The 26,433-nt window shown below is 45.2% G+C and overlaps 1 protein-coding gene across 1 annotated transcript; it reads left to right on the top strand.

Annotated features, from left to right (window-relative positions):
* Positions 1-26,354, top strand: LOC115076269 (ly6/PLAUR domain-containing protein 3-like). The gene is made up of 6 exons (XM_029577523.1): positions 1-106; positions 517-871; positions 8,825-8,974; positions 11,873-12,040; positions 18,357-18,503; positions 25,359-26,354. The coding sequence occupies exons 2-6, from the start codon at positions 802-804 to the stop codon at positions 25,784-25,786; spliced, it is 963 nt and encodes a 320-aa protein (XP_029433383.1). The 5' UTR covers positions 1-106; positions 517-801; the 3' UTR covers positions 25,787-26,354.
* The last annotated feature ends 79 nt before the right edge of the window (positions 26,355-26,433 follow it).

Raw genomic sequence — 26,433 nt, 5'->3', positions numbered from 1 at the left:
TGCTAAGCTGAACGTCCTGTATTGCATCGGCCCCCAGACTTTATCTTTCATGCTTATAGTGTCTTCTCCCTCCTGGAGATATAGCTGGAGAAAGGAACAACATATGGTAAGACTGTGGGTGAGTTTCCATTGTTAGCCAAGGTTCCTGCTACTCTGTGGGCTGGCTGCGTTCGTGTGAGCAGTCATTCTTAGAGCAATGGCTTGGATTCAGTGCATGGACGTAGTGTGGGAAGTTCAAGAAGTCCTGGGGCAGGCACAGAGTTATTAGTGATGGGAAAGGGGTAAAGCTGGAAATTAGACATGCTCTGTGATACTACAGTAGGAAGGGAAGGTGGGCAGATTGCAGAGGGTTGGAGATTTTTATTTGCCATTGGGTTTTCACAGAGAAACTAGGTGTGTGGTACTTTCCAAGCAAGAGAGCAACCCTTAGCTTTCCTTTCAATGACTGTTTACTGTCTCCTGAAGATGCCAAAAAAGAAAAATAAAGTTCCCACCCTCCTTTTATTTTTTCATCAGGAAATCCAAAACAAAACCAGACTTGTCCTTCTTGGGTGAAGATACCCATCCCTTGCCCCAGGTGCTGAAGCAGAGAAGACAACAATTGAAACCGATGCACTTGAAAACCTAAGGAAGCTTCTGCTGTTAAGCCCAGCCCGTCAATGAGCTGTCACATCAAAGGGCTGATGTGTGTCGGCTCCTCACTCATAATCCGGACACAGAGCACATTCAGCTGGAAGTCCCCAGAGCTAATCTCTGCCAGATATTAACCACAAGGGTGAGCAGGTGCAAACGTTGAGGCCAATGGAAGGTGAACTGTGGCTAAGAGGAAAATCACTGGCTATCTTTTTTGTATTTGCCCTGATGATTCAAGGTAAGGAAGTTCTCGTATTATACTGCAGGGTGCTTGGAGCGGGAGGGTGGGGTTCGTGCAATCTGCATTTGAGGTCTTTGTTGTGTCTTTTGCCCTTTGAATATCACAACTCATTCCCACCACTTTTTGGGATATGAATCTCGCAAAGCAAAATGAACTAAACAAGATGCAGATTAAACCTGCCCCACTCCCCCAGCCAATAATTAGGTAGGCCATGAGGGTGCAAAGCCATTCTTATGGGGATCAAATAGTGGCAGCCACCCTGGGCCCTATGCTGTAGGGGGCCCCACAACACCACAGTAACCCTGCACTAGCACCATCATTTTCTATCAGTTTGGATATAGAACCGCACACATCAGCATTCCAGCGTCTTGCTGTGACTGATTTGCCCCAGGCTCTGCATCCCCTTAAAGACAGCCCTATATGGGTGCATGGTATCTTATTGCTTAAATAGTGTGAGCAGTGGTACATTATGGGGGAACTTAAGCACAAACTAAAATTGCAGTGTCACAACGAACTATGAATAGAAGGAAGGAATCCATAGAATTCCACTTTCTTCAAATACCACCCTTTGTTTTGCAACAATCTATAAGAAGGCGAAAAAGCAATCCTGCAAAGTTTTGGACAGTTGTGCTGATTGAGCTTTGACATGTCCCTTATGAATGCCCATGTCTGACGGTCTCTGATGGTAGAGTCTGGAAAACATGGGATAGCGATCTTTGTGGGAGAACTGATGGGTACCAAGATTGTTTCCAATGTTATGACCCAATAGCTGATGACAGAGAGCAATGGGTCCCAATCTGGTTTTATTTATTTATTTATTTATTTATTTAAAATCTTTTCTATACCATCGTTAAGTGGGTGCCATCACAACGGTTCACAATAGGGCACGAAAACTATATGTTGTATAAAGTGTCTGGAATTCTAACTCTTAAACAGGTGCCATTAAAATACTGTAACATAATTTCACAATAAATATTATTTGGTGGGTGTTATAAGTCAGGTCCAGTTTCCTCTTACTCAGCTATAAGATATAGTACTACTTTACTCTAGTTCTTTGTTGTTTAAAAATAAAAGGAAGAATTTAGAATATAAAAATGAGGAGCACACGCTTTAAGAAAAAAGGTGTGTGAGTGGGAATTTGACCGACCGCAACCAACATTTAAGAACATAAGAACATAAGAAATTGCCATGCTGGGTCAGACCAAAGGTCCATCAAGCCCAGCAAACTGTTTCCAACAGAGGCCAAACCAGGCCACAAGAACCTGGCAATTATCCAAACACTAAGAAGATCCCATGCTACTGATGCAATTAATAGCAGTGGCTATTCCCTAAGGGGTAGATTTTCAGACGAGCGCGAACAGCCTACTTTTGTTTGCGCTCCAGGCGCAAACAAAAGTACGCTGGATTTTAGTAGATACGCGCGTAGTCGCGCGTATCCACTAAAATCCTGGATCGGCGCACGCAAGGCTATCGATTTCGTATAGCCTGCGCGCGCCGAGCCGCGCTGCCTCCCCCCGTTCCCTCCAAGGCCGCTCCGAAATCGGAGCGGCCTTGGAGGGAACTTTCCTTTGCCCTCCCCTCACCTTCCCCTCCCTTCCCCTACCTAACCCCCCCCCCCGGCCCTGTCTACACCCCCCCCTTACCTTGTCGGGGGATTTACGCCTCCCGGAGGGAGACGTAAATCCCCGCGCGCCAGCGGGCCTGCTGCGCGCCGGGCCGCGACCTGGGGGCGGGTACGGAGGGCGCGGCCACGCCCCCGGGCCGTAGCCACGCCCCGTACCCGCCCCCAAAACGCTGCCGACACGCCCCCGGAACGCCGCGACGACCGGGCCCGCCCCCCGACACGCCCCCCTCCGAGAACCCCGGGACTTACGCGAGTCCCGGGGCTCTGCGCGCGTCGGGAGGCCTATGTAAAATAGGCTTCCCGGCGCGCAGGCCCTGCTCGCCTAAATCCGCCCGGTTTTGGGCGGATTTAGGCGAGCAGGGCTCTGAAAATCTACCCCCAATGTAAACTTGATTAATAGCCGTTAATGGACTTCTCCTCCAAGAACTTATCCAAACCTTTTTTGAACCCAGCTACACTAACTGCACTAACCACATCCTCTGGCAACAAATTCCAGAGCTTTATTGTGCGTTGAGTGAAAAAGAATTTTCTCCGATTACTCTTAAATGTGCTACTTGCTAATTTCATGGAATGCACCCTAGTGCTTCTATTATTCGAAAGTGTAAATAACCGAGTCACATCTACTCGTTCAAGACCTCTCATGATCTTAAAGACCTCTATCATATCCCCCCTCAGCCAAATCTTCTCCAAGCTGAACAGCCCTAACCTCTTCAGCCTTTCCTCATAGGGGAGCTGTTCCATCCCCTTTATCATTTTGGTTGCCCTTCTCTGTACCTTCTCCATCGCAACTATATCTTATTTGAGATGTGGCGACCAGAATTGTACACAGTATTCAAGGTATGGTCTCACCATGGAGCAATATAGAGGCATTATGACATTTTCCGTTTTATTAACCATTCCCTTCCTAATAATTTCTAACATTCTGTTATCTGTTTGCTTTTTTGACTGCTGCAGCACACTGAGCCGACGATTTTAAAGTATTATCCACTATGATGCCTAGATCTTTTTCCTGGGTGGTAGCTCCTAATATAGAACTTAACATCGTGTAACTACAGCAAAGGTTATTTTTCCCTATATGCAACACCTTGCATTTGTCCACATTAAATTTCATCTGCCATTTGGATGCCCAATCTTCCAGTCTTGCAAGGTCCTCCTGTAATGTATCACAGTCTGCTTGTGATTTAACTACTCTGAATAATTTTGTATCATCCGCAAATTTGATAACCTCACTCGTCATATTCCTTTCCAGATCATTTTAGGGATGTGAATCGTTTTTTGACGATTTAAAATATCGTCCGATATATTTTAAATCGTCAAAAATCGTTAGAGCCGCGATACAATAACAATTCCCCCGATTTATCGTCAAAAAATCGTAAATCGGGGGAAGGGGGAGGGCGGGAAAACCGGCACACTAGAACAACCCTAAAACCCACCCCGACCCTTTAAAATAAATCCCCCACCCTCCCGAACCCCCCCAAAATGCTTTAAATTACCTGGGGTCCAGAGGAAGGGTCCCGGTGTGATCTTTACTCTCGGACCTCCGTGCGTTGTAGAAATGGCGCCGGTGCTACCTTTGACCTGTGACAGGTCAAAGGTAGCACCGGCGCCATTTGTTTTTTGTCTCCCGACGGCAGGAGCGTAGGAGATCGCTCCCGGACCCCCGCTGGACCCCCAGGGACTTTTGGCCAGCTTCGGGGGGCCTCCTGACCCCCACAAGACTTGCCACAAGTCCAGCAGGGGTCCGGAACGACCTCCTGCAGTCGAATCGTGTTGCCGTACGGCCGGCGCCATTTTGCGCAAAATGGTGCCGGCCATACGATTCGACTGCAGGAGGTCGTTCTGGACCATGCGTTGTAGAAATGGCGCCGTGATACCTTTGACCTGTGACAGGTCAAAGGTAGCACCGGCGCCATTTTGTTTTTTTGTCCCCCAACGGCAGGAGCGAAGGAGATCATATGACAGGTCAAAGGTAGCGCCGGCGCCATTTCTACAACGCACGGAGATCCGAGAGTAAAAGATCACACCGGGACCCTTCCTCTGGACCCCAGGTAATTTAAGGCATTTTGGGGGGGTTCGAGAGGGTGGGGGATTTATTTTAAAGGGTCGGGGTGGGTTTTAGGGTTGTTTTAGTGTGCCGGTTTTCCTGCCCTCCCCCTTCCCCTCCCCCCCACTGGACCCCAGGTAATTTAAGGCATTTTGGGGGGGTTCGGGAGGGTGGGGGATTTATTTTAAAGGGTCGGGGTGGGTTTTAGGGATGTTTTAGTGTGCCGGTTTTCGATTTACACGATTTACACGATATTTAAAAAACCCAAACTGCGACGATCCGATTCCCTCCCCCTCTCAGCTGAAATTGATCGTTAAGACGATCGATCACACGATTCACATCTCTAATTTATATATATATTAAAACGCACCGGTCCAAGTACAGATCCCTGAGGCACTCCACTGTTTACCCTTTTCCCACTGAGAAAATTGACCATTTAATCCTACTGTTTCCTGTCTTTTAACCAGTTTTAATCCACAAAAGGACATCGCCTCCTATACCATGACTTTTTAGTTTTCGTAGAAGCCTCTAATGAGGGACTTTGTCAAACGCCTTCTGAAAATCCAAATACACTATATCTACCGGTTCACCTTTATCCACATGTTTATTAACCCCTTCAAAAAAATGAAGCAGATTTGTTAGGCAAGATTTCCCTTAGGTAAATCCATGTTGACTGTGTTCCATTAAATCATGTCTTTCTATATGCTCTACGATTTTGATCTTGAGAATAGTTTCCACTATTTTTCCCGGCTCTAAAGTTAGGCTCACTGGTCTATAGTTACCCGGATCGCCCCTGGAGCCTGGGTTCTACTCTCAATTTTCTTTGTGGTATGCTTGCTTAAATAGCCATGTTTTTAAACTTTTTCTGAAGGTTTTGATGTTACTTTGCAGTCTGATTTCTAACGGCATATTGTTCCATATTGGGGTTCCTGCTAGGGATAGGGCCCTATCCCTTGCCTGGGTAAGTCTGGCCATCTTGACTGAGGGAATAGTTAGCAGTGCTTTGTTTGCTGACCTCAGATTTCTGTGTTCAGCCACTCTGCTTTTTCATCGAGTATTAATTTATGTATGGTGCATAAAGTCTTGTATTGTATTCTTTGTTCAATGGGTAACCAGTGTAGTTCTATTAAGGTTTTGGTGATATGGTCTCTTTTACTTTTTCCAATTAAAATTCTTGCCGCTGTGTTTTGTAGTATCTGTAGTGGTCTTATTGTGGTGTATGGTAGGCCCAGTAGTAGGGCATTACAGTAGTCAGTACTGGAAAAGATTAAGGCTTGTAAGACTGAGCGGAAGTTGGTGGGCGTTAGTAGTGGTTTTAGTCTTCTCAGAGTCATAAGTTTGGCGTATCCTCCTCTTACTTTTTGAGATATATGTTGTTTAATACTTAGTTCTGAAACGATTATCACTCCCGGGTTTTGTACTTTCTCTGCTAGTTGTATTTTTTGGTTGTTTTTGAGTGTAATTGAGTTCTGAATGATTGCCATGTTTTTTCATTCTAGATGTAAGAATTCAGTTTTCTCTATATTGATCACTAGTTCCATTTGATTTAGAAGTTGTTTTATTATATCTAGGTACATGTTGGCTAAGTTTAATGTTTTCTCAATTGTGTCGTCGATTGGGAGTATTAACTGAATATCATTGGCGTAAATATAGTGTGAAATTCCTAAACCTGCTAGCAGGTGAAATAAAGGCAGCATATATATGTTGAATAGTGTGGCAGATAGGGCAGACCCCTGTGGAACTCCTGTTTGAAGGTTTATTTTCTCTGACATAACTTCTTTGATTTATACTTGGAAGTATCTGTTATTTAGGTATGATTTAAACCACTTGATTGTCATGTTGCTTAGTCCTATTTCTTCTATTCTATTTATCAATATGTTATGGTTTACTGTGTCGAATGCCGCTGATAGGTTCCTTAGACCATTGGTTCCTGATCTGGTCCCCAAGATCTACCCAGCCAGACTTGTTTTCAGGATATCTGTAATGAATGCAGGTGAGTTATACTTGCATGCATTGTGGATATCCTAAAAACCAGAGTTGTTGGGTGGGACTGGAGAATTGGTTTGGAAACCACTGTTCTCTATGATAGAGCTCCACATGAACACCTTCCCATCACTATTCTTCATATACTCTGGCTTAAGAGTGAGGTTCATTCTTTTCATAGTATGTGCAAAACAAACCTCATTTGGAGACCCTGACCTGCCACAGCAAGCCTTCCTTCCTTTCCCAGGTGCATTGTAACCCCCAGTGCAGAATCATGAGCCTGCAAGTCCAAATGATGGTGGACCAGAGCCTGACAAACAGAGGGGAGTATGACATTTGTGCTGCCATGTCCCAAATGCTGCCACTGATTGAGCTGGCTGCTGAAATGCAGAGAGAGCCTGTGCCCTTTTCCAGACAATCCAAAAAGGATCTTCATCTCTGGAGAAGACAGCTTAATTTATAAAGTTTTTATTTAAAAAATGTCCAATGCTTCTTAACAATTATTAGCAAAATGTTAAGACAGTCCCCTGTTCAGGCCTGTACTTTCAGAGGTTCTCAAATGAGAGTTTTTTGTTTTTAGTTTTCACAATTTTCAGGGCAAAGTGGCATGCAGCATTCATCGTTCTAACTGCTGTGCGCATCACTGAGAGAGGAGTGGTGTTCAGGCAATTTTCAGGGATACTAGCATTTTATCTTAAGGCCTGACCTCTATCCTCCTACCAAGCCAATGAGGGAACTGCTGAGAGAATGGGCAACTCCTTGATAGACTGGGGGGGAGAAGGGGTGGAAGAGCCAACTGGAAAAAAAGTGGCACAAAATGCCACATTACAGGTCTCTAACGTTTGTAGCCTACACCCTGCACAGAGTGTATCAGTACAGCGAATACATACGGCAAATAGTGCCAATCCACCAGACACACTGTGAGCCGGTCCTGGCTTTTAAAATCCCAGCCCCAAACATTCTGGGAACTATAGTCTTGCATTTCACTCTTACTAAGAGCAGGAAGAGAATGAATCCCAAAAAGTTAAGAGATGGGGAACCAAGCAGGACAGGCCGCATGGTGTCCCTGAGGGACTTGTGCTGGGATCCATGCAGCTGCTGGCCCTGGACCTAGTTAAAGCAATGATAAGAAACGTGCAGGGAGAGGCTTAAAGGCAGCTCTTCCCAGAACTTTAGCAGTAAAGAACTGTATCTTGGTGAAATTCAAAGTTCTTTGCACTATATGTGGAGCTACTGTCCCACAAAGACGTAAAGTGAATACCACAGAGCCTGCGGTGGCAAGGCAAGCAGGTGCACGTCTTGCTATTACATAAAGGCCTTTGTTCTGCTCACTGGCTTTGACATAATTAACCTGCAGGGAAAAAAAATAAGATCCATCCAGTCTGGGTGTGCTTGAACTAAACATTTCAGCAAACAAGGGAAAGGAGTTGGCAAGCAAGAGGATTTGAATTGGCCCTTTGTCCTTCCCCTCCAGGACAGACTGCTCAGGAGACTGGCAGAGGAACCAGATTTGTCTCCCAAATAGCTTATGAACTGATTGATTATGGGGGAGGTTAAAAGACTTGCAGAAATTTTAAGTACAAGAAATAGAAGTTGATTCAAATGAAAAGCAACTGTAGTTATGGCAGAGTTTATTTCCACAGACAATCATATTTTGATATTTATTTTCTTTATACAAAGTTATACATGGTTTTGTACTCTTTCAGTTATAATGTTATACTGTAAAGCACTATGCTGAATTAATGTTTGAATGTAAACCGAGGTGATGTTACTTACGTGCCCCGGAATATAAAAAAATCTGTAAATAAATAAATAAATAATTAAGGCTAACAAATGTAGGCAAATACTGCCAGCTACAGTGAGTGATGGTGTTAGCAATGGGATTGAAAACAGGGACTGTAGGTGTCACAGCTCTGAGTGATTCAATGCTGAAAGTCATACAGTGTGGGTTGGTTGCAGAAATGGAATTGGAAGCTCATTTATATGTGACACAGTTCTAAGTGATTCCATGCTTCTGGTCACACAGTAAGAGCTGGTTGCAATAGTGGGACTGGTAATAGAGTTTGCAAGTTTCACAGCTTTGAGTGACTCAATGCCAAAGGTCACACAATGTCAGCTGGAGGTAGTAGTGGGTTGGAAACTGGGTCTAAGTAACTATATGCTGATGGTCACACACTGAAAGTTGTAGGTGTAAATAATGAGATTGGAAGCTAATTCTTCAGGTCTCAAAACTCAGTGCTGTAAATATGCTGCTGTGTTTTCAGCCCGGATGATACATTTTTTTATATGGTACCTCCAGGAATTCAGCCAGATATCCAGAGTGCCCTAGAATGTTATAGTTGCATTGACCAAGGAGACCACGGATGCTCCATGGAAAAAGCCATGAAGGTGAAATGCCAGGAAGGACAGGAAAATGTCTGCATGGAGGCAGTATATACTGTGCAAGCAAGTAAGTAATTCATTTCATGTGAGCAAGTCCTCAAGCAATAAGCAACTTAATCTGAAATGGAACTCTTTACCTTCAGGACTTGGGGACATCTATGTGGTACAGGAATTCAAGATGCCCAAGTCAAGAGAAAGGGTCTTCCCACATTTAACTCTCACTGTAGGTTTCTACTGTAAATATGGAATTCACAATAGTTTCAGAATACAATGCTTTAGAACTGTGAATTAACCCAAAGCACTGCCATCTTAGGATACACTTGCACATCTTCTGTGTCACACCCTTCAGTATCACTCTTCCAAGATAGCCAGCCCTCTTTCACGTGGTGGGACAGACTCACATTTTGGTTATATAAAATGGTTTGACAAATATATTTACATTCCTTCCTGCATAAATCTTCATCCGTCCAGTGCATGATAAATGGCATGGAATGACTGCCTTATGAGGAAAGGCTAAGGAAGTTAGTGCCATTCAGTTTAGAGAAGAAATGACTGAGGGAGAATATGATAGAGGTGTACAAAATCATGAAAGGACTTGAATAGGTTAATGTAAATCGGTTATTTACTTTCTCAAATAATAGAAGGACTAGGGTCACACCATGAAGTTAGCAAGTAGTTCATTTAAAACAAATAGAAAAAAATTATTTTTCACTCAGTGCATAGTTAAGCTCTGGAATTCATTGCCAGAGGATGTGGTTATAGCAGTTAGTGTAACTGGGTTTAAAAAAGGTTTGGATAAGTTCCTAGGGAAAAATCCATAAACTGCTATTAATTAATAAGCAATAGTAGCTTGAGATTTATTTAATGTTTGGGTACCTTCCAGGTACTTGTGATTTGGATTGGCCACTATTGGTCTGACCCAGTATGGCATATCTTATGTTCTTATTTTCTTATGTGTATGTCCATGGGGATTGATTCCAACCAAACCCCTGCCAACATATGCGTCAAAAGCTGACTACCACACAACCCACTGGTGGAAATACAACACTCTATCTTGGATAGGATAGGTATCACTCTTTGATTTGGTTTCAGCAGCAACAGCAATCAATCAGGGAATTAGTGTGGCAGTATTCATATGTAACCCCTGCCGGATGGGGCACATAAAATATCTGAGGTCTGGCACCTGAGTGAAACAAATGCTGGCCTCTTGGGAGGGTTGAAAATGGAATGTAGATCAAGCAGATGGTGCAGAGTACCCGAGTCCAGAGGCAACAAGGGTATAAGCTTCCTGAACTGGCTAGGGATTTCTACTTTAGCAGCTTCCCCTCTATGACCCCTTCTGACTGCTTTCTCCTCCCTACTCCAAAATAGAGAATCACTCAAAAGATATATTCTAACAAATACAACTTTTATTTTCTGGTCTTACCAGTAGTTGGAGTATGCAACATAAAGTGGAAAGCACTGATTAAATCAGAGTGTATAGGCTTCCACAGCTAGGTTGAAATAGTTACAAAAATAGAAAAGAGTAAATGAACAAGCTCTTCAGCAAGCATATATACTTTCTCCTCTCTGTGAGAACTCTCTGCAGCTGCCTTTCTGCCAGCAGGGGCCCTCAGTGGGCCACGATCATGCTGCCCCTATGGCTTGGAGGTCCTGCTGGCAGCCATGTTTGCTGATGCCTCACTCACTGATCCCTGCCTCAGCTTGGAGTCCTTTCTCCTTGTGACCCTTGTCTTGTCCAGGCTTTAGCCTTGTTGTTGCTTTGTACTTGGCCTTCCTAGCTTTGCACTGGCCTTCTGTTTGTTGCTTGGCCCTAGTTTAGTAGCCTTTTGTCTTGTCTGTATTTGTCCCATTTGTTTGCCTCTCTTCTTGGTTGGCCCCGCTTTGTGGCCTTCTGTTTCTGTTTGTTTTGCTTTGTCCTTGTGGCCCGTTATGTGGTGCACTTCCTTGTCCTGTCTTGTGTTTCTATGTGGGCACCTTTCTGCCCCCTGTGTCCCCCCGCCCAGGATTGCTGTTCATTGGCCGGGAAAGAAAGGGGAGGTAAGAGGAAGGAATAATGTGCATCATAGAAACATGACAGCCTATCTAGTCTGCCCATTCACACCACCTACTAAGCTCTACAATCCTTACCACTCCCTCAGAAATCCTCTGTGCTTATCCCATGCTTTCTTCAATTCAGATACTGTCCCTATCCCCATCACCTCCACAGTGAGACTGTTCCATGCATCCACTGTAAAGAAATATTTCCTCAAGATTACTTCTAAGTCTACCCTTTTTCACCCTCATCCCATCTAACCCCTCCCTGCTAATCCACACTCTCTCCGCCACCCCACCCCCCCCTTGAGATGATCACAGTATTCTTCCCTTCCTCCCTCCCTAACCCCAGCATTTTTCTTGCTCTCATCCCCTTATAAGTCACAGCTCACAAACGTGTGCACCCTTATTCTGCTCTCAACTAAGCCGCAAGTCCTGGCATCAGAGCTGCAATTTCTCCCCACATGCTGCCTACAGTGTGTGCTCCAGGTTTACCTCTCTCTGCCTGCAGGCTTACTGAAGAGGAATGGCTAAAGCAGTAAAATGAGAATTCTGGAGCTTCATAGTATTTCCCCTGATATCCAGCAATTGATACAAATTTCTTGAGTCTCTGGGGGAAATCCAGAAAAACCCTCTCTTAACACCTCTTCCCACATTTTTCACCAGGCAAATGCATCATATAATTTTACAGAAAGGATTCCATCTAGTGGTCATTCTCTATACCATACCTTTCCCATGCAATAGAGGCAACATACAGCATCTGCTATCCTATAGTATTTCCACACTCCCCTTCAGATCTCAAACCAGGATTAAGAAGCCTCCCTTACTCAGAATCCTTCAGTGATGGAAAAGAGCTCCATGTTGGGAGACATGGGAGGATGGGCAACTACTAGCAAGTGGAACACATGTCAAATCCTGTTTACTTCTTCAGGTCATGGCACACATACTATAACCATGAAAGCCTGTGGGGCCAGCACCTCAGGACAGCTGAACAAAACTGAGTCCTACCATGGATTGACCCTCTTCATCCAGGTCAAGCAGTGTAACACCAGTTTGTGCAACGCAGAGGCCGACCTAGAATACCAGCTTTCCCCCTCAGGTCAGTGCTGCTGTACTTAGTGATATAGAGGTGGCAGGGTCCTACTGATGCCCATATGTGCTATACACAGACTACATGTCTTGCTCAGGAAGAAAAACTAGATTAGTAGAGATGTTACTGATAGTTCTCTCTGAGCAAGGAGTAGTTCCTCTCTCTAAGGTAAATCAAGCATGTTTTACCTACTTAAAGTCTCCCCTTGCTTTATTTAATTGAATTAACATTAAAAATGTATATTCCATCTTTCCTCCACATCCATTTGTGCAAAGCAGATTACAACTTAAAATTACAGCATGCATTGTCACAATTAGTCACATTAACCACACATTAGAAAGTGCTAAAATCAATATAAAACATTAGTAACCATGATTTTTGTCATAGACCCACTTCACACTCCAGAACCCAATTACATTCTTTATAAGCTAAATTCACATCATAACTGTAATCACCACACTGGCTTAAGGCTCCATAGCCAAATTGACTGCAGCCCACTCAACCACTACTTAGAGGTAGTTATTTAAAAGATAGCCATCTAGGAAAGTTATCCAAATAAACATATTCAGCTAACTTAGCAGATAAATATACCTGGATACATTTGAGTTAGCTGGATTGAGTTCATCTGGCCAGCTTTAGACAGCTCTATAGCAGATCTAACTTATCTGGCTAAGTGAGCCGGATAAGGCTGAATATCACCATTTATCCAGCTAACAGGCCGATACAGTAAAGCGCGGCTGCAGTTACCCCGTTTCTAACCCGCTTTGGATGCACAATTTGAACACATAAGGCAAACCTGCGATTCAGTATCCAGTTTTACGCGTCCTTACTGCTTCCTGAAATCGACGCGTATCCCTTTCTGCCCGCGGCATGTATATGATATGTTAATGATCGGATTAGCTATTCCCTCCGATACAGTAACATGCGCCCCAATTATCTCCTTTTTAACCTGCTATTTGCCGCGTCTTTAACCTGCTAATTTACCTCCTACCCTTACCCTGGCGTTAGTGTGGTGTTCAGTCAGCTTCCCACTGCCTTGAGCTGTATCTTCGCTCCCTCTGGATCCCTCCTTCAACCTTCTCTGCAGGTGACATACCCCCCCCCCACAAGGAGAGGGGGGGGGCAGTTTAGCAGGGAGGTCGCGGCATCCGTTCATGTGAAAATACTTAAACCCTGTCCTAAGTGCCTGGCCAGGTCCATACAGGAAACCCTATTATTTACTATATTTAAAGTATTTATGCTACTCACCCTCTAGTTCTTTGGAGGGCCACAGGGAGTCCTAGTTGTTGCTGCTCAAGGCTTAAGGCAGCGGGAGGTCATGGCATCCCTTCATGAAGCTAGAGTGTTTCCTTGAACCAGCGAGATGAGCCACGACCTCCCGCTGCCTTGAGCACCTGGCTGGGCGCCCAAGCAGCTTGGGCGCCTAGCCAGGTGCTCATGGCAGCGGGAGATATGAGAAGAAGCTAGAGTGTCTCCTTGAACCAGCGAGATGAGCCGTGACCTCCCGCTGCCATGAATGGACGCCGCAACCTCCCGCTGCCTTGAGCACCTGGCTAGGCGCCCAAGAGGCTTGGCCGCCCAGCCAGGCGCTCAAGGCAGTGGGAAGGTCCATGAACAGACGCCGGACGCCGCGACCTCCCGCTGCCTTGAGCCCAGCCTTCCCGCTGCCTTGAGCCTTGAGCAGCAACAACTAGGACTCCCTGTGGCCCTCCAAAGAACTAGAGGGTGAGTAGCATAAATACTTTAAATATAGATAGTAAATAATAGGGTTTCCTGTATGGGCCTTCCCGCTGCCTTGAGCGCCCGGCTGAATGCCCAAGCTGGACGTCCGAGGTCGTGGCTTGGTCGCCCAGCCTGGTGCTCAAGGCAGCGGGGTCTGTAGAAAAGAACTTACCTGGTGGAATGACATTTCAAATGACATTTCAAATGACATTTGAAATGACAGGTACCGGCGCACCCAGGATACTGTATAGGCACCATATACCGCTCTATACAGTAAAATGGATTGCGCGTGCCTACCGCTTCACAGACGCGCTTTGGACGCAGCTTGCATTTGCGTCTCATTTGAATACTGAATCAAGCGATATGTGAACCAAATTGTGCACGCGGCAAACGAGCGGGCGCCCGGCACTGCCGCACTTTTTCTTACGCATCCTTACTGTATCGGCCTGTATGTTAGCCGAATAAGTAGATCTTGATGCATTAGAATTAGGGCATCCTGACAGTGAGGTTCCAATAATAAGAAAAGTAGTCCAAGTGCCTGTAACTAAAAACTCACCTGAGCTAAAAAAAATTCTAACGTATCCCTATCAATTAAAAAGCAGAATGAAAATACAAACAAAAAACAAACTTTGAAATGTTTGTATACTAATGCCAGAAGTCTAAGAAGTAAGATGGGAGAATTAGAATGTATAGCAGTGAATGATGACATAGACTTAATTGGCATATCAGAGACATGGTGGAAGGTGGACAACCAATGGGACAATGCTATATCGGGGTACAAATTATATCGCAATGACAGAGAGGAGCACCCGGGAGGCGGTGTGGCGCTTTATGTCTGGGATGGCATACAGTCCAGCAGGATAAACATTCTGCATGAGACTACATGCACAATTGAATCTTTATGGATAGAAATCTTTTGTGTGTCGGGAAAGACTATAGTGATAGGAGTATACTACTGTCCATTTGGTCAAGATGGTGAGACGGACAGTGAAATGCTAAGAGAAATTAGGGAAGCTAACCAAATTGGTAGTGTGGTAATAATGGGAGTCTTCAATTACCCCAATATTGACTGGGTAAATGTATCATCGGTACATGCTAGAGAGATAAAGTTCCTGGATGGAATAAATGACAGTTTTATGGAGCAATTGGTTCAGGAACCACCAAGAGAGGGAGAAATTTTAGATCTAATTCTCAGTGGAGCACAGGATTTGGTGAGATAGGTAATGGTGGTGGGGCCACTTGGCAATAGTGATCATAATGGGGTAGATTTTAAAAAAGTGCGCCTTAGCGTACTTTTGTTGGCGCACCAGGCGCCAACAAAAGTACGCTGGATTTTAGTAGATACGCGCGTAGCCGCGGGTATCTGCTAAAATCCAGGATCGGCGCGCGCCGAGCCGCGCAGCCTGCCTCCGTTCCCTCCAAGGCCGCTCCAAAATCGGAGTGGCCTCGGAGGGAACTCGCTTTCGCCCTCCCCTCACCTTCCCCTCCCTTCCTCTATCTAACCCACCCCCCCGGCCCTATCTAAACCCCCCCCCCTACCTTTGTCGGGGGATTTACGCCTCCCGGAGGGAGAAGTAAATCACCGCGCGCCAGCGGGCCGCTAGCGCGCCGAGACGCGAGCTGGGGGCGGTTCCGGAGGGCGTGGCCATGCCCCCGGACCGCCTCGGGCCGAAACCACGCCCCCGGGCCCACCCCTGAAACGCCGCGTCCCGCCCCCAAAACGCCGCACTGATCGGCCCCGCCCCCGACACGGCCCCGACACGCCCCCTCGAAAAACCCCGGGACTTACGCGAGTCCCGGGGCTCTGCGCGCGCCGGCAGGCCTATGGAAAATAGGCGCGCCGGCGCGCAAGGCCCTGCTCGCGTAAATCCGGGCGGATTTACGCGAGCAGGGCTTTTAAAATCCACCCCAATATGATCAAATTTGAATTAATGACAGGAACTGGGATAGTAAGCAAATCCACGGCTCTCGTGCTAAATTTTCAAAAGGGAAACTTTGATAAAATGAGAAAAATAGAAAAATACTGAAAGGAGCAGCTACAAAGGTAAAAAGCGTAAGAGGTATGGTCATTGTTAAAAAATACCATCCTAGAAGCACAGTCCAGATGTATTCCACACATTATGAAAGGTGGAAAGAAGGCAAAACGATTACTGGCATGGTTAAAAGGGGAGGTGAAAGAAGCTATTTTCGCCAAAAGATCTTCATATAAGACAGGCTAAGAGAGGATTTGAAAAGAAATTGGCCATAGAGGCAAAAATTCACAGTAAAAACTTTTTAAAATATATCAGAAAGCCTGTGAGGGAGTCAGTTGCACTGTTAGATGATTGAGGGTTTAAAGGGGCACTTAGAGAAGATAAGGCCATCACAGAAAGATTAAATGAATTCTTTGCTTCAGTGTTTACTGAAGAGGATGTTGGGGAGGTACCCGTATTGGAGAAGGTTTTCATGGGTAATGATTCAGATGGACTGAACCAAATCACGGTGAACCTAGAAGATGTGGTAGGCCTGATTGACAAACTGAAGAGTAGTAAATCACCTGGACCAGATGGTATACACCCCAGGGTTCTGAAAGAACTCAAAAATGAAATTTCAGACCTATTAGTAAAAATTTGTAACCTATCATTAAAATCATTCATTGTACCTGAAGACTGTAGGATAGCTAATGTAACCCCAATATTTAAAAAGGGCTCCAGGGCAATCCGGGAAACTACAGACCGGTTAGACTGATTTCAGTGCCAGGGAAAATAGTGGAAAGTGTTCTAAATATCAAAATCACAGAACATTTAGAAAGACATGGTTTTGTTCCCTCATAAATCTGCTTCACTTTTTGAAGGAGTTAATAAATAAACATGTGGATAGGGGTAAACCAGTAGATGTAGTATACTTGGATTTTCAGAAGGCATTTGACAAAGTTCCTCATGAGAGGCTTCTAGGAAAAGTAAAAAGTCATGGTATAAGTGGCGATGTCCTTTCATGGATTACAAACTGGCTAAAAGACAGGAAACAGAGAGTAGGATTAAATGGACAATTTTCTCAGTGGAAGAGAGTGGGCAATGAAAAGCCTCAGGGATCTATATTGGGATCCTTACTTTACAATATATTTATAAATGATCTGGAAAGAAATACGACAAGTGAGGTAATCAAATTTGCAGATGATACAAAATTGTTCAGCGTAGTTAAATCACAAGCAGATTGCAATAAATTGCAGGAAGACCTTGTGAGACTGGAAAATTTGGGATCGAAATGGCAGATGAAATTTAATGTGGATAAGTGCAAGGTGATGCATATAGGGAAATATAACCCATGCTATAGTTACACAATGTTAGGTTCCATATTAGAAGCTACTACCCAGGAAAGAGATCTAGGCGTCATGGTGGATAATACATTGAAATCATCGGCTCAGTTTGCTGCGGCAGTCAAAAAAGCAAACAGAATGTTAGGAATTATTAGGAAAGGAATGGTAAATAAAATGGAAAATGTCATAATGGTGAGACCGCAACTTGAGTACTGTGTATAATTCTGGTCACCGCATCTAAAAAAAAAATATAATTGCACTGGAGAAGGTACAGAAAAGGGCAACCAAAATGATAAAGGGGATGGAACTGCTCCCCTGTGAGGAAAGACTAAGGAGGTTAGGGCTGTTCAGCTTGGAGAAGAGATGGCTGAAGGGAGATATGATAGAGGTCTTTAAAATCATGAGAGGTCTGGAACGGACCTGTGAATCAGTGGAATGTGAATCAGTTATTTGTAGGGATGTGCATTCGTTCTGAACGAATGCGCAATCCGCAATGTATAGGTCCCTATTCGTTGCATTCGTGGGTCCGCGAAACGTATCACGATCCCCCACGAATGCAACATATCATACGTTTCCATTCTTTTGGTTCGCGCCACAGTATTTGAGAAATAGAAGGCCATGTGATAAAGTAGGGGCAGATTGGCCTATCGGGGGATCGGGCTTCCCCCGGTGGGCCGGACTAGCAGATCACATGGCCTCCTCTGCTCCGGGCCATTGAGGGTGCCGGGCCGAAGAAATGAAGAGACCAGGCCGGCGGGGCCGAAGAAAATAAGATGGCCTTTGCCAGCCGCTGCCGGAGAAATGAAGACTGGCGCAGCCCGAGACTAGGCCGAAGAAATGAAGATGGCCACTGCCAGCTGCCGCTGGAGACGAGCTGTTCAGCTGGGGGCCTTTGTGTGTATATGTATTTGAGATCGGAAGAGTGCTTCTGTGTATGTGTATGTGAGAAAGGAATGGTGCTTCTGTGTAAGTGTGTGTGTATATGAGAAAGGAATGGTGCCTCTATGTGTGAGACAGGGAAGGTATTTCATGTATGTGAGGTAGGTAGGGTTCTTCTGTGTGTGTGTGGTGTGTATGTGAGAAAGGAATGGTGCTTCTGTGTGTGTGTGCTGTCATTTCAAAACACCACTTTGTGTTGTTTTGTGTCATTTTCAAATAAATAAAGCAAAAAAAAAGCCCTGAAATGAAAGATTTTCTGTGCACAGCTAGATAGTAGATTTGCTGTAAATAAATTTGGGTCATTCCCACTACACGGGACATTGGTCATGGCATAGTATAATGTGTGTTGTACTTCATGTCTCCCCACAGGCAACAGCAGCCAGAACTCCAGTGGTCTGCAGTGCCACAGCTGTATTGGGAAAGTGCCGGGTCAGTGTCTGCCCTCCAATGCTCCAGTTGTGGATTGCCTCCGTAATGAGAGCTACTGTTTTGACGGGAATGCCACCATTACCATAAGTAAATCCTGGGGAAAGGTGGAGGGTATATGGACTGGGATAAGTGTTCCTAATCCCATTAACCAAAATCCACAAGCCAGGGTGGCCTGTAGCATGTCCTAGACCTGGGCTATTACATCTATTAACATGTACTTCCAAATTCTTGAAGGAAGGCAGGAACTATGTAAACTATTGCAATCCGCTCCCCTCACAGGTCTCCTGCAAGCCATCTCTCTCCACTGCAATCTGTCCTCCATTCAGATGCACGACTTATCTTTCGCCAAAGACGCTACGCTCACATAACCCCTCTTCTGAAGTCACTGCATTGGCTCCCTATCCACACCCGCATACAGCTCAAGCTCCTCTTTCTCACCCTCAAATGCCTTCACTCTGCAGCACCTCACTGCCTCTCCTCTCTTATCTCTCTCTACACCCCTCCTCGTGCACTCCGCTCGTCAGATAAGTCACTCCTATCTGTGTCCTTCTCCTCTACCGCCAATTCCTGACCCCGTGCTTTTCATCTGGCTGCGCTGTATGCTTGGAATAGTCTTCCTGAACTGGGGCATCATGCTCCCTCTCTTGCCGTGTTTAAATCCCATCTAAAGACCGCTTTTAAATCGTATGCCTGATTGTCTACGTTTTGTCTTGTTAGCTTTCTTTTCTTTTTACCATTGTTTTGCTTTCTGAAATACCCCAAGTCTCTTGTCCTATATGTTTGTCTTATTAGATTATAAGCTCTATTGAGCAGGAACTGGTTTTTTTTTGTATCTTTGTACAGTGGTGTGTATGTCATGTAGCACTATAGAAATGTTAAGTAGTAGTAGAAGTAACTACAAGTCCTACAATTGCACTAGGGGTAACATTAGGTCTGGCTCAGCCTGTCCTTTATGGCAGCGAGACAGACCTTCTAAGAGGTGTTTCAGGCTCCCTAATTATCCATTCACTATTCAGGCAGGTAGACCACCTGGAGGGATGTAGAACACACATTATACTGTAAAGGTTTATACCAAAAAACCCAGAAAATTATAATAAAACCTTTCAAGTATCTGAAAGTCTGTATCATATCATCTCTGCTCCTCCTTTCCTCCAGGGTGTACATATTTAGATTCTTCAATCTCTCCTCATAAGTCATTTGATGAAGACCATTCACCTTTTTGGTCGTCCTTCTTTGGACCGCCTCCATCTTGTCTCTGTCTCTTTGGAGATACGGTCTCCAGAACTGAACACAGTACTCTAGGTGAGGCCTCACCAAGAACCTGTACAAGGGGATACTTACTCGATATTCCTCTCTGCAGGCCAGCATTCTTCTGGCTTTAGCTATCGCCTTGTCACATTGTTTTGCCGACTTCAGATCATTAGACACTATCACCCCAAGGTCTCTCTCCTTCTCCGTGCACATCAGCCTTTCTTCCCCCATCAAATACAGTTCATTCGGATTTCCACTCCCCATATGCATGACTCTGGCATTTGCATGACTTCTTGGCATTGAATCTCAGCTGCCATATCTTCGACCAGTCTTCCAGTTTCCTTAAATCCCATCTCATTCTCTCCACTCCTTCCGGCATGTCCACTCTGTTGCAGATCTTAGTGTCATCCGCAAAAAGACAAACCTTACCTTCTATCCCGTCCGCAATGTCGCTCACAAAGATATTGAACAGGACTGGTCCCAACACCGATCCTTGCGGTACACCGCTTAAAACAGCTCTCGCTTCAGAGAGAGCTCCATTTACCATCACACATTGTCTTCTGTCCGTCAACCAGTTTGCAATCCAGGCCACCACCTCGGCACTCACTCCTAAGCTTCTCATTTTATTCACCAGTCTCCTGTGCGGGACCATATCAAAAGCTTTGCTGAAATCCAAGTAGATGACATCGAGTGCTCTTCCTTGATCCAATTCCTTGGTTACCCAGTCAAAAAAGTCAATCAGATGTGTCTGACAGGATCTTCCCCTGGTGAATCCATGCTGCCTCTGGTCCATCAATTCTCCCGACTGTAGATAGTTCACTATTCTCTCTTTCAACAGTGACTCCATTACTTTTCCCACCACCGAAGTGAGGCTAACTGGTCTGTAGTTACCAGCCTCTTCTCTGTTCCCACTCTTGTGAAGCGGGACCACCACTGCTCTTCTCCAATCACTCGGCACCACTCCCATTTCTAGGGATCTATTGAACAGGTCACACAGCGGACCCGCCAGCACATTTCTGAGCTCCCTCAGTATCCTGGGATGGAACTTCATCAGGCCCCATGACTTTGTCCTCAGATTGACATTGCTGACAAGGCTCTGAATTGGTTCTCTTCTCTCAGATCGTTTTTTTCAAGTGTACTGGGATGATAACATTTCTATAGAGATTAAACTTCCATTTGGTGTGCATGTTTGTATGAGAGAGCATGAGGGTGTATGTGAGAAAGAGCATGTGTGTATGTGAGAGACAGAGTATGAGCCAGAATGTGAGAGAGAGAGATAGGGGGCACCCATCTCTTCTGAGTCATTTGTTAGAGAGAACATCCAAATATTTGAACAGCTTGCTCAAGATCACATGACCAAAAACAGCCAATCAGGATCTCCTATACACATCATTCTATTGAGTGAACTCACACCCCTTCAAAATACTTCCTCTGTGTCCCCTAAGCTTATCATCAGCGGAGAGTTTTTATTTGATGACATACTTAGGGGGTGCTCAGATCTACTGTAGGGATTCTAGTGATATTCAGTATTGTCTGTGGTCCGAATGAGGTGTATATTAAAAACAAATGCCTGAGCACTAAATCTAGCTGCTAAGAATTAGGACACTTGGCACTTTTCCTAAACTTAACTGGCTAAAACTGAAAATCAGCACAAGCTGGCCAAGTCCTCTCTCATGGATTGCATACAAATTTGATGTGATACCCAGAGCACCCCAATCCCCCTCTTCCATCCACCCAAAGAAATAAATTCTGTAGCAATCCAAGGGCACACTGTTTCTCCCTCCCATCTGCCCACAGAAATAAATTCTGTAGCGAATCAAGGGTGCCCCATTTCCCCCTCCCATCCAATAAAAAAATAAATTATATGTAATGTCTGGGTATTTGCCAGGTACGTGTATCCTGGATTGGCCACTGTTGGAAATAGGATGATGGGTTTGATGGACCCTTGGTCTGACACAGTATGTCTACGTCTTATGTTCTTAAATTCTGTAGTACACTAGACTAGAGAGTACTCTTTTCTAAATCTACCTGACTAATAATGTTTTATAGCCTTTGTTTCCAGGAACTCACCCAAATAATCAAACTTAATTCTGTAGCAGGCTGAAGGGCACCCCCTAATCACACTACCCTCCCCCCCCCCCCCCCCCCCCCCCCCCCCCACTCAGGGTAAATTTTAAAAAGTACACACGGGTGTCCATCTGCACGCGGTCCCGACGCGCACACACATGGACGCGCTGATTTTATAACATGCGTGCGTCACTATACGCATGTTATAAAATACGATCGGCACACGCATATGTGTGCGGGTGCCCACTCGCGCATGCAAGGGGGAGGATTTTATTTAAAAGTGTGTAGTGATGCAATTGGGCATTCACCAGTTCCCTCCCAATCCGCTCCAATAATGGAGCGGACTGGAAGTAAACTTTCCTAACCCCCTATCCTTCCTCCCTCTTCCCCTCTCCTCCCCAACCTCTAAAACTCTCCTATCTTTTTTTTTTTTTTTTTGCTACTTGCTTGCTCTCTGGATCAGTAGTAACTTCAGTGGGACAGCACTGGCTGCCAGCATGCGCTTCAGTGAGATAGCGCCTAATGGTGTTGTCCCGGCCGGTCTCTGCCCCACCCCCCCCTAGACCCCGCTCCCAGTCCGCCCCTTTTGGCTGCAGCCGGGTTTCCACACATACCAGGAGATACGGTGGCCGGGCTGCTTAGGAAATGCGCACGGCCCAGCCATGCACCCATCTCCCAGTATTTGCACGTGCCGGGATTTAAAATTTCCCTGTCAGTGAGGAAATACATTTCATAGTGGCCTAAGAGCACCCTGATCTCCATCCTCCCTTGCCCTGATGAAATCAATTATAGTCAGAGCAACAGCCAGGAGGAGGTAATTCTGTGTCCTTCTCCTTCTGGTTTGGCTGGGTACGTTTCAGAGAGGGGAGAGCGAGGCTTTGAGGGCTTCCAGCGGGTGGGAGGAAGGTAGGGATTAAGACATCCTTGACCCCCATCTACAAAACTTATTTCAGCAGCAGGAGGGAGGGGGGGATTAGGCTTCCCTCCACCCACTACATTATTTATTTATTATTCCCTCCACCCACTACATTATTCATAAACTGTTCCCTAACTCAAGGAGACTACCCAGATGAGCTAAAATCTGCATCTCTCAAACCCCTCTTGAAGAAACATAACCTGGATACAAAAGAACTCTCCAATTACAGACCTATATCCAACCTTCCGTTTCTAGCAAAGCTCACAGAGAAAATTGTGAACACACAACTCTCTGACTACCTTGAGGAACATAAAATACTATACCCCTCACAGTACGGTTTCAGGAAATCCTCCAGTACAGAAACCCTTCTCATCTCCCTATCAGACCATATCCTCTTGGGTCTTGACAAAGGGCTTTCATACTTACTGGTCCTCCTAGATATCTCAGCGGCTTTCGATACGGTAAACCATTCCATTCTTCTAAACCGCTTATCTGACATTGGAATCGCTGGACTCGCCCTCAGATGGTTCAACTCTTTCCTCAAAAACAGAAGCTACAAGGTTAGAGTCAACAACAGAGAATCACCAACTTATAAAGCAACGCTAGGCGTCCCACAAGGCTCTTCTCTATCACCTACCCTCTTCAATATCTAATTACTGCCCCTCTGCCATCTACTCACAAACCTAAAACTAACACATTACCTCTATGCAGATGATGTGCAGATATTGATCCCCATAAAAGATTCTCTACCAAAAACGCTCGACTACTGGGAAAATTGCCTGAAGTCCATAAAAAGCCTCCTCTCTAGCCTGAACCTGGTTCTAAACGCATCCAAGACGGAAATCCTTCTTATCTCCCCTGAACACTCGACCAACACCGACATTACAGCTCTGGACCCACAGATCTCTCAAACCAGAGATTTAGGAATTATACTAGACAATCATCTAAACCTAAAGAAATCAATTAATAATATCACCAAGGACTGTTTCTATAAGCTTCAAGTTTTAAAAAGAATCAAACCCCTTTTCCACTTTCAGGACTTCAGAACCATCCTTCAATCCACCTTATTTTCAAAAACAGACTACTGCAATGCCTTACTCCTGGGGCTACCCATTTCAGCCACAAAACCTATACAAATGCTCCAGAATGCAGCAGCGAGAATCCTAACCAACACCAACCGCCGTGCTCACATTACCCCCATCCTTCGAAACCTGCATTGGCTGCCAATAAAATATAGAATTCTATATAAAGCTCTCATGATAATCCACAAATCTATTCACCAACAGCTCACACTAGACCTTCAGAACCCTCTCAAACACCACTCGTCCGAAAGACCCATCAGAGAAGCTTATAAAGGGACCCTACAAGTCCCACCTTCAAAATACACCCGTCTAAAAACCACCAAAGAACGTTCCTTCTCCACAGCAGGCCCGGTCCTCTGGAACAGACTCCCGACCGACCTAAGACTGGAACCTTGCCTTCATACCTTTCGAAGACAACTGAAGACGTGGCTTTTCCTCCAAGCCTTCCCCTAGTCAAAATGCCACTTCGAACTCAGCCTAAGGAATGAGATAATTACCAATCTCATAACCAGTTATTTATTATTTATTTGTTGCTTATTTCCGCCCTACCTTTCTTCCTGGCTACTCTAGCCCCCAAGTTCAATGCCCCTGTTTTATGTAACTTTGCTTGATTCAGCCTTCTTGTTCTTGGTTACACTTGTTTTTCCCCCAAGTTCCATGTAAACCGGCCTGATGTGAATTTCTATTCGTGAAGTCCGGTATAGAAATATATATTAAATAAATAAATAAATAAATAAATAAATTTATTCTGGAGTCCACGTTGGTGGGTGGGATCGAAGTGTCATCAGAGAACATTTTAGATTCCACTGAGAGGAGAGATCATAGGGAGAGATAGTCTTGAGCGATGGCCGGCCATATTTAGGCTGCTATTGCAACACCTAGATCTGGCCAGCTACACTGAGTGCTAGTCACCTAACTTTCTACTCTCAGCCCAAATTCTCTCCCAGAATTTGCCCAGCCAAAGTTAGCTTCCTAGTGAAAATTAGAGGGCTATATTTCGCCACAGATTGTCAAAGGCTATGATCTAGCTGGCCCAAGTCCGTATTTAGCCAGCTAAATCCCTTTGAAAAATGTATCAGTTTATTACCTGTACTAAGAGTGGCCTGGGACAGCATGGATTTGTTAAATGCAAAGTAGGGTGTGATCTGGCTAACAGCCAGGGTGGGGAATACTAAAGAAGACCTGGAACTGTGGGATGCAGAAAGCAGTAACAAACCTCTGCAGTTTTGGGCAAGAAAAAGTCACAAGCACTATGGTGGAATTATGATTACCTCACCTTAATTGCCTTGAGCACATTTGGAAAAGTGAATGGAAATAAACCTCAAAAAGGAGAGGAGAAACCACCACCACAAGAGGTTTGCTATTGAGCGTGTTTTTATTTTTTTTGCAGGGTCTCGTGTTATGACACAAAGTACCTGGTAGTGGATGGAGTTTGTGTTGCTGTTACTGAAGTGACACCAGAATTTGAATGTTCTTGTTCTCTTTCCTGCCTCACTCCCTTTGCATTCCCGTGGCCTCTCTTTCTCCCTCCCTCCTTCTCTTTCTCTGCCTTCCTTGGTCTCTTTTTCTCTCTCTTTGCTCTCTCCAGTGAGTAATATTGTGTCCTGTATTTCTCTTCTCTTTAAGAGAACATCACCCTGGACCTGCCCATTAAGAGTTGCTCCACATCATCTGTCTGCTCCAAGCTATCCAAGGCATGGGCTGGTGTCTCCCTCACCATGCTAGGTGCCTGCTGCTTTGGGAATAAGTGCAACCAGGACTTGTCCCAAAACATACAGTACGGAAATCTACCCCCCCTAATTCTGATCCCCCGTAATCCGTTGACAACCCCAGGTCTCCTGGACAATGTCACTGGCCTCAACACTACCGAGGGAGCACCATCCAACACCAGCACAACCCACCTCGCCACATCCATCAGTGAAAGCAGCACCATAAAGGCCATCAGCGAAGCAATTATCAGCCAGACCACCAAGCAGACCCAATCAACAGGAGGCACGACAAGAGTCATCAGCTGTATTTGGTCAGCCATTCTCTTGGCTGCACTTACCTTATGATCAAGAGATAGATGGAGCAGACCTACCCTTCTCTTCCTCCTCTTCCAGTGCTGCCAGTTTAACTTGTGTTAAAAACATTGAGCTCCATATTCAGCTGCTAGCCAGCTAGGATACTTGTCCAACTAACTTGGCCTGGATATTCAGTGGCGTAGGCATGCTGCATAATATACCCGTTATCTTAAAGTTAGCCAGATAAGGTTATCAATTTAACATTTGAACTGCTCTTTGGCTGTCCTAAAGTTAACCAGCTATGACCTAGAGGCACTAAACCGCAATGTTTTATCGCAGGAGGTGTCACCACGATAGTGGGGCCCCTCCCCCGAAAAAACAATGCAGTTGTATGGTGCGTTCTTTTGTCTTACAGGTAAACACCGAAGAACAAAAGAACACAACGCACGGCTCTTTAACATGATGGCTGCCCCAACATCGCCTTAAAGGGCCGCTGGCAAACGGGGAGGTAGAGTGGGGATCATTGCTGAACCTATCTCAACCTGGGGCCACAGTCGAGGCAGCCCCAACACCCCCAAAATGTAAAAAAATAAATACGTAGGCCCGAAGCACACCGCCAGCCCTCCCCCCCCAAAGGCCATCATGGCCCTGGACCCCCCCACCCCCACAAAATGTAAAACATAAAAAATAGAGTCTCA

The sequence above is a fragment of the Rhinatrema bivittatum genome, chromosome 14 (genome assembly GCF_901001135.1).
Source record: "Rhinatrema bivittatum chromosome 14, aRhiBiv1.1, whole genome shotgun sequence".
Taxonomy (NCBI): Eukaryota; Metazoa; Chordata; class Amphibia; order Gymnophiona; family Rhinatrematidae; genus Rhinatrema; species Rhinatrema bivittatum.
Note: the sequence above shows the minus strand (reverse complement) of the source record. Positions and strands in the feature narration are given on the sequence as shown.

Excerpts from the sequence above, each read along its gene's own strand:
- LOC115076269 (XM_029577523.1), top strand. The coding sequence starts at position 802 with ATGGAAGGTGAACTGTGGCTAAGAGGAAAATCACTGGCTATCTTTTTT. Across the intron at positions 872-8,824 it reads ATTTGCCCTGATGATTCAAG|GAATTCAGCCAGATATCCAG; the intron begins GTAAGGAAGTTC and ends TGGTACCTCCAG. Across the intron at positions 12,041-18,356 it reads ATACCAGCTTTCCCCCTCAG|GCAACAGCAGCCAGAACTCC; the intron begins GTCAGTGCTGCT and ends GTCTCCCCACAG.